General features: G+C 51.5%; 1 protein-coding gene across 1 annotated transcript in view; it reads left to right on the top strand.

Annotated features, from left to right (window-relative positions):
• Nucleotides 1–7,139, top strand: part of PLEKHA8 (pleckstrin homology domain containing A8) — a 50,656-nt gene extending 43,517 nt beyond the window's left edge. The window contains exon 14 of the mRNA XM_036453737.2: nucleotides 2,054–7,139. Coding sequence (XP_036309630.1) covers nucleotides 2,054–2,251 — 198 coding nt within the window. The 3' untranslated portion in view covers nucleotides 2,252–7,139. The remainder of the gene's footprint in view (nucleotides 1–2,053) is intronic.
• Nucleotides 7,140–7,380: the final 241 nt, after the last annotated feature.

Genomic DNA, 7,380 nt, shown 5'->3' on the forward strand with positions numbered 1-7,380 from the left:
TTCAAACAGACATGGTCTGCAGAACTGAGTGATGCCCAGTCCAGGCTCTGCCTCCATCGAGGTCACTCACCATCATCACTTGGCCTTTTTGGTTTCCCCCTCAGTTGAGCTCTATTATTAGTTCCCAAATAGACCTGGCTGCATCACAATCTTCTAGGAGCCTTTGAGGAACTCCCCAGGCCCCACTCCGAGAAAACTTTTTAAATGTCTTATTATACTAAAACATTTGTGCATAGGTTTATACAAAATGTTACAGCAAAAAATAGCAGTCTCTGCTTTGGCTCCCTACTTCCCAGACTTACTCCAAAGAGGCTGTTTCTCCTAATATCTCTGGGATTCTAAGAATGTCCATTGTTCTTTGTGGCCTGATCAGTCATAGTCACGAAATGTCAACTTTCTGTTATAGATTAGAATTTAGGTCTTAGACCTCGCTGTCTCTACCTCACCTCCCCCCACTGCCTCCACCATCCCAAAATAATTACTCACAAGTTAACATTATGATAATGAGCCAGTATTCTATAGGTTTTTTTGTTGTTGTTGTTGTTGTTGTTGTTTTTTGTTCTTTCTTACATGTTTTTATTTTTCCCTGCACCATCAGACCTCTCAAAGCATCATCACTCTGAACTCACAAATGTGCCATTATGTGTTTTTTTCTTGGAGACTTCCCTGTCAGAACTTTTTAAACTCATTCCAGTCTGAGTTAGTTGTTGAGGCCTGTTGAGCTGTATTGCCTGAGGACTTTTCCTCTTTATCCCACATTCTAAAATTTTATCACGTTCCTCTTTTGGACTTTATCATCCTTTGCACTCAGCACTTGGGTGTGTTTTTAAATCTGGAGTCTCATACCCTTCTGTTCTGAGGGATTTTCTCACTTTATAATTTTGGATAATTGCCCTCTCTACAGTCTCTGCTCTCTCCCAGGTACTGCTACCACCATTTGAGTATTCCATATGTGCCCTGCAGTGGGTTAAGTATGTCATACATATTCCATTTCCTTCAAATAAGGAAAATGGTACCAGTTCTCTACTCCAAATCAGGGAACTGAGGTTCTGGAAGGTCGAGCACCTTGCTGAAATTCCTCAAACAATTGAAAGATTGGGGTCAAGTCCGGGTCTTCTTCACCCAGGCAGGCCTGTGCTGCAGTCATTGAGATAGAAATGCCAGTCACTCTCCAGCTGCACAAAGGGGGAGGGTGGATTCCCAAACGCTTTCAAATTCAGAGTGTGAGGACGCTAAAGAAAGAAACTATAGAATATAGAATGATCATTCAAGATTTTAAAAGGTCTCCAGAGATCTCAGCGAGCCAGGTGATAGGTTTTAGGGAGCTTAGGGAGCAGGTGGTTGATGAAGGGAGGGGAGCTCTTCTGTGGGGAGCGATGTGGTGTGAGAATGCAGTTGGGAAAACAGAGACGACTGGACGCTCAGGTCCTGGCCGGGCACTCATTAGCCATGTGACGTTCAACTGCAAAATAGGGATGCGAACTGTACAGGTTCCTAGAGAGGTGAGCGGGGGTAGGATGCACGAGAGCATCAGTGCACAAGCAAACGGAATACTCAGTCCAGAGTGGGAAGGAAATATGGTCTGCTTGGGGAGAGACGGGAGGTGCAGGGAAGCGGAGGTATGGCGATGAGAGCCAGGTAGGCTTGTGAGGTGTTCTGGGAGGCTGGCCAGGTGGGGACACAGATGGGCAGCAACGCGCACACAGGTGGATTCTGAGGGCTCAAGAGGACCCTCTGGATCACACCGGGCACGAAATCAGAGCTTTTCTTAAACTTTCCTGTCAGCACTCCCTGGCTGGCTGGCTGGCTGTATTCATCCTCAAGATGGCCCAGGTACACACCTGCTTCTTCTAGCCTGCAAAGTATTTGATTTGTTCTTGAAAAAAAAGTTTAGAGTCCACGAATTTGAAGGTATATTCCTATTGTTAGTTTTGCACTCCTCAGCTGTGTGTGTGTGTGTGTGTGTGTGTGTGTGTTCATGTTCACACATGCGCTCGTGCATAGGGTAAAGCATGCGAGAGTGATGCGCGTTCTCACAGCAGTTCTTTTGCAGCTGGCTCTGCGGGCCGCTCCGTCCTATGAAGACTTTGTGGCCGCGTTAACCGTGAAGGAGGGCGACCACCAGAAAGCCGCTTTCAGTGCCGGGATGCAGAGGGACCTGAGCCTCTACCTGCCCGCCATGGAGAGGCAGCTGGCCATCCTGGACGCGCTGTACGATGCCCACGGGCTGGAGAGCGACGAGGTGGTGTGACGGCCTGGGACAGCGCCGCCCCGCAGGGAAGAGCTTGCTGCCGCCTCTGGCCGCCCCACTTCATTTCCAGCAGCAGCTTCAACCCTCTCCACCCTCCCGCCAGGCCCTGGGGAGGTGGAGGCAAAGCCCAGTGCTTTTCTATGTCATTTTTAATGCGTATGTGTTCTGTGTGTTTAAAAATCAAGGTGCTATCTATTTCAGTTCCAAGGGCCTCCTGGAGACTTGAACAGCAAGTTATAAGAGCAGATTTGACAAGTAAATTTGTTGGATTTTGTTTTGTTTTGTTTTTAGCTTTAAGTTTTAATGGGCCACCCAACCCAAGCTGAAAATGAGCAAAGTCTGCATCAAGGACTGTAACTCACGGGTGGTGTTTCAGCCGGTTTAGGGTTAGACTGGAGCTTCGGGGGAGCTGGGCCCCCGGTGGGAGCTGAGGTGGAGGTTGGCTGTCCCAGACGTTCTTCAGAGCATCTTCTCTCCGGGCCTGGGCGCGAGGGCCTCTGTAGGCAACGGTGCGGAGCCTGGGGGCGGCATCCGGAGGAGTGCCATCCCGGGAGGCTCTGCAGAGCTGAGTGTGCCCCACGCTGGGGGGGGGGGGGGTCCTCCTGCCTGGTGCCCACCCTCGTTCCCGTGCTTCCTCAGACACTGTCTCCATTGGACCCACAGTGGCCCGGTGACATCGGCTTGTTACCCAGCTTCAGAAGTAGGGGTCAGAGGTGGAGGGATGTTCTGCTCACCATGCACAGCCTCTAACAGGAACCAGGTGATGCCAGGCGTGATTGGGTCCCCTCTGCGTCAGTCACCTGGAGGCCGGTCAGAAAGCACAGCCCAGGCTGAGCGGCCTGAGAGCCAAAAGTTTCCAGAGTCTCCAGTCTTCCTGTTTTCCAAAGAGGAGGCGCCTCTGTGGAAATGACAGTTACAGGGGGAGTGAGAGTGTGCCGTGCGTGCTCACAGCTTTCCTAACGCGGGCAGCACCGCCGGCCAGTGGCTCCCGGTGCGCGCTGGTCAGGCGTGGCTTACCCACCCATCGCACAGGCTAAAGGCAGCTGCTCGGCAGTCTCCGCAGCTCGGGGACTGGCAAGACAACCTTGTGTGGGCGCTGCCCTGGAAAGCGTGGTCCTGGGACTGCCCTGTGCAAGGGCAGAGCACCCTCCTCAGGGAGGTGCGTGGGGGAGGGCGGATTGGCCCTCGCTGTCTCGGGACAGATGGGCGTTGATTTCTCTCGGTGGTGGAGCAGGTGCTCTGTGCATGAGGACCTCTGGGAAAGGCTCCCGCTCAGAAAAGCGCCATCAGGCGTTTCAGGCTGGGCGGAAACGGTGCTGCGAGGCCTTCCTGTTGGACTTACCTGGTAGGGGCGGGATATGTTGTTCCCCCGCCCACGAGGAACTGTGGGTCTCCCTGTCGGGCCGGTGTGACAATGACAGGGACCAGGGGTCCTGCCCTTGACATCGCCCCTAAAAGGCAAAGAGACAGCAGCCAGGCTTTGCTCGCACCTCGGATGGAGACGCTGTGGGCCTTGTGCCCGGGAGAGGCTGCTGTGAGCGCGGTGACATGTCCGTCCAGCCGCCCGCCGCGCTCCCACTGGGCGGACTCCCGAGGTGGGGGAGTCAAACATACCTCAGATTTGCCCACGAAGCTGTGAATTCACAGAACCGTTCCTGTGGTGTAGGTACGTGGTGGACAGCCTCAGTCTTCTGGGGAAGAGCGTTTAGTATGACCTGGCTCACTGGGGATCCAGTAGGATAACGGGTACGTAAGCTCCGTTTGCTGCTCACCCTGTCCCGGCTCCATAGGAGGGTGATGTCTTTTGACTGGAGCACCTAAGCTGCCTAAGACATGTGACGCTCTGAGAGTCCTTCAGTAAAGAGCCAGGAGTTAGCCCGGTGCCAGGCCATAGCTCACCTGCCCTACAGCTGGGCACCGTGGCACTTCCTCCCGGACCCACAGCTCTGCGCCCCATCTTGGTCCAAGTCCTAATGTGCGCTACTTCGCAGTTACCGTCTCAGGAGGGGGCAGAGAAAAGGTAGTGAAGGCTTTCCCCCGTAATCCTGCCGGACTCCGGGACACCGAAGCTTCCCTCCACCTGCCGGCAAGAAGAGAGAGCAGAGCGCCGTGTTTGCCGCAGAGCAGTCACCTCGCTCTCGTGGCTCAAACACTGAGGTCCCTTCTCCAGAGGAACCGTAGAGCGATCCTGCAGGGGAAGGCAGTGTGCACCAGGCTGGGCCCTTCCCCGGCATTCCATACACCATCGCATCCTGTCCGCGCCTGTCCCACAGCTCGGGAGGGCTCAGAATCCTAATCAGTGACAGCTGCTTTGTCCTTTGAAAGCACACTTGACATTTTGTAGCGAATCCTGTGAAAATTAAGTTGGAGGGGTGCCCTTTGGGGGGCGAACCCCACTGGTGAGTGACAGGGAGGTGGAGAGTTTTCTCATCAGCTCTGCAGGGCGGTCAGAAGTGGGGCTGCCCGGGACTTGGAAAGGCTGTGTGCTGCCCATCAGGAGCTGTAGGTAGTGGCTTGAGGCAGCTTGCCATTGTTTACGGCCACTCTGAACTCAAAGCTCCCCAATGCCTGTTCCGAGGTGAGGGGCAGCTGAGCCCCAGGTGGTCGGGCGGCCTCCTTCCTCACACTTGCCCGCACTGCCCTCATCTGCCCCCATCGGAGCATCCGCCCCACCCCACCCCTGAGCTGCTCTGCCCCTCCCCCAGCAGCACCCCTGGCAGCCACCTCACCAGGCTTAGGTGCCACATCAGCAGGACTGCACGCCCTCCCAGACTGCAAGGGCTCCCTCAGAACCCTCGTCCCCAGGTCCCGCGAAGCAGGGCACCCCGGCTGCGAGCCTCCCAGAAAGGGGATGTGGAATTGGAGGAGTGCAGCTCGGGAAGTCCGCCTTCCCCTTCCAGTGTGCGTACATCCACAGAGTGAATGCTTTCACCTTCCTGTTTCCAGAAAAGTGGTTTTAACTTTTAAAATTTGTGGTGGGGACCAGTAGATAAAGTGCCCGCTTCTTTATTCGGTGTGGAACTAGTACAAGAGCGGGGTCGAGGGCATTTTACTAAGGAAACTTAACCCGACTGAGCATCTCAGGCACCAGTGAGGCCAGAGAGGGCGCCAGGGGTCCTGGGCAGGAAACCTTTGAAGGAAAACTTGTTTTGTTTTGTTTTTTTGTTTTTTGTTTTTTCTACTCAACTACCATGTCCTACAAGAAGTTGGTTACACAATGGTGCATTTCTGAATCACTGATTAAAACCAGTTGTTTCTGATTGTAGTCATGGGTTTTACAATCCTCAGCTCCCCCCACCCCTCCTGTTTCATTTCTTTCTAAGGTGAGCTGTCACCTTTTTTATACTTTTAGATTTAGAAGTAAAGCATATTTTAAGCCATTGTTCTCTCAGCTGAGCTGATGTGTTTGGTCTGGGGACCTAGCGCCGTTGCCCTTGATCGGATGCGGTCCGTACGCAGACGTCAGTGTGTGCAGCACACCCGTGTCCTGTAGGCTGTGGACAGAGGGCTTTCCTTAGACATGCGTCCTGCTCCAGGGTCCCTTTGTGGTCTGCAGTTGCCTACTCAGGGGCTCACAGTAATGACATGGAATAGCCACTAGCTGTCTGATGGTGTTGTGAGACTGCTTCTCTGTCACAAGGCTGCTCGGGAGGGCTCAGAATGGAAGAGCCCTCAGAATGGAGGGGCTGCTTGTTGTGAGCACTTCCTTTCAGAGCTCCATGTGCATCCTGCTCTCTAGACCGTCCCGTCCGCTCCCCCTGCATCCGTGCAACCAGAGCCGCCCGCATGGCTTCTCCTCGCTGCTGCGCCAGGGCCCCCAGGCATGACCGAGCGCTGCTGACGGTCCAGTTGACGCTGGCGTTGACCTCGCTCCTCTGCTGTTCTTAACCTTTCACTGAAAGGAGAACATGTACCATGACCTGTGATGCAAACGTTCTTTGGTTACCCTTTTGAATCACTTCTCCTCCAGAGGGAACAAATGCTTCCAGCTAAGCTAGGTGAGAACCCAAGAAAGAGGGGCTGCTTGTTGCAAGCACTCCCTTTTTCTTACACACATTTTAAAGCGTGGTGTTTCCTCCCCGCACCTCATAAACAGAACCACCGGGGATGGTTGGTCTTTTGCAAAGCTGGTCTCATCCGCATGGACTCCGGTAGATGCATGGAGTCAGTGATGACAGGAAAGGTGATCTAGAAGTAATTCTGTTGCTTCCCAGAAGGCTAATGAGCCAGTCACATGGCATATTTGATGTATGAGTCTCCTGAGTCAAGACAATTTCACTAGAATGTCAGTAAACAGCCCAACTACCTCATGTGAAATTGGCTGTGACAATCTGTGTCAGATGAGACATGTGTTAAGGTCACTTTAATCTGGTGAATAGATGAGACAAAATGATATCTCTATAAAGAACACGTTCGACCAGATGCCAAAGGCTGTCATGTACATAGGTTTCCTTGGATTGATTTTTTTAAGTCAGTGTTTAATTCCACCCCCAGTATTCTTATCTCAAATGTTTGTGGTCTCATAGATCCATGCACTTTGAATATCTGTCCTACGCAGTCTTTGTTTCCAGTTCTTGTCCTTCAACGTTTTGACTGAGCATCATAATGAGAGTAGAAAACAAATGTCAAGTGGCTTGTTGATTTCTTAATTTTGATGGACCTCTATTTAGAATATAATATGTTGGAGCCTTTTTAGGACCAACCAATGAATGAAGATGTCATGTTTATTGTTTCATGTAAAACTCTGTCCAAGTTCTTATTCTGTATCTTGTTGGGGGTCGGGGGCGGAGAGCAGAACAAGAGAGGGTTTTACTTTTTTTGCAAAAATGTTTAAAAACATCTGTCAGATTTTATATTCGTTAGTTATAATAAAGTTATTTTCAAAGTATTTTATCAATTGCGTCTCTTGAAGATTTTTGTGTGGTTTCTTAGCGTAAATAACGCCAGATCACAAAACCTCCTTCCCCTAAAATAACTATCAAAATAAATTACAAGTTAAAAATAAGAAACACTTAAACTCACCAGCAATGAAGCAAAGCAAGGAGCCACTGTTTTCTTTAAACTTCAAAAGATAATCACCAAAGAAAAAGACCAGATTTTCCAGCAAGAATGCAAAGAGCTCCCAATCT

The sequence above is a fragment of the Pipistrellus kuhlii genome, unplaced genomic scaffold (genome assembly GCF_014108245.1).
Source record: "Pipistrellus kuhlii isolate mPipKuh1 unplaced genomic scaffold, mPipKuh1.p scaffold_m20_p_26, whole genome shotgun sequence".
Taxonomy (NCBI): Eukaryota; Metazoa; Chordata; class Mammalia; order Chiroptera; family Vespertilionidae; genus Pipistrellus; species Pipistrellus kuhlii.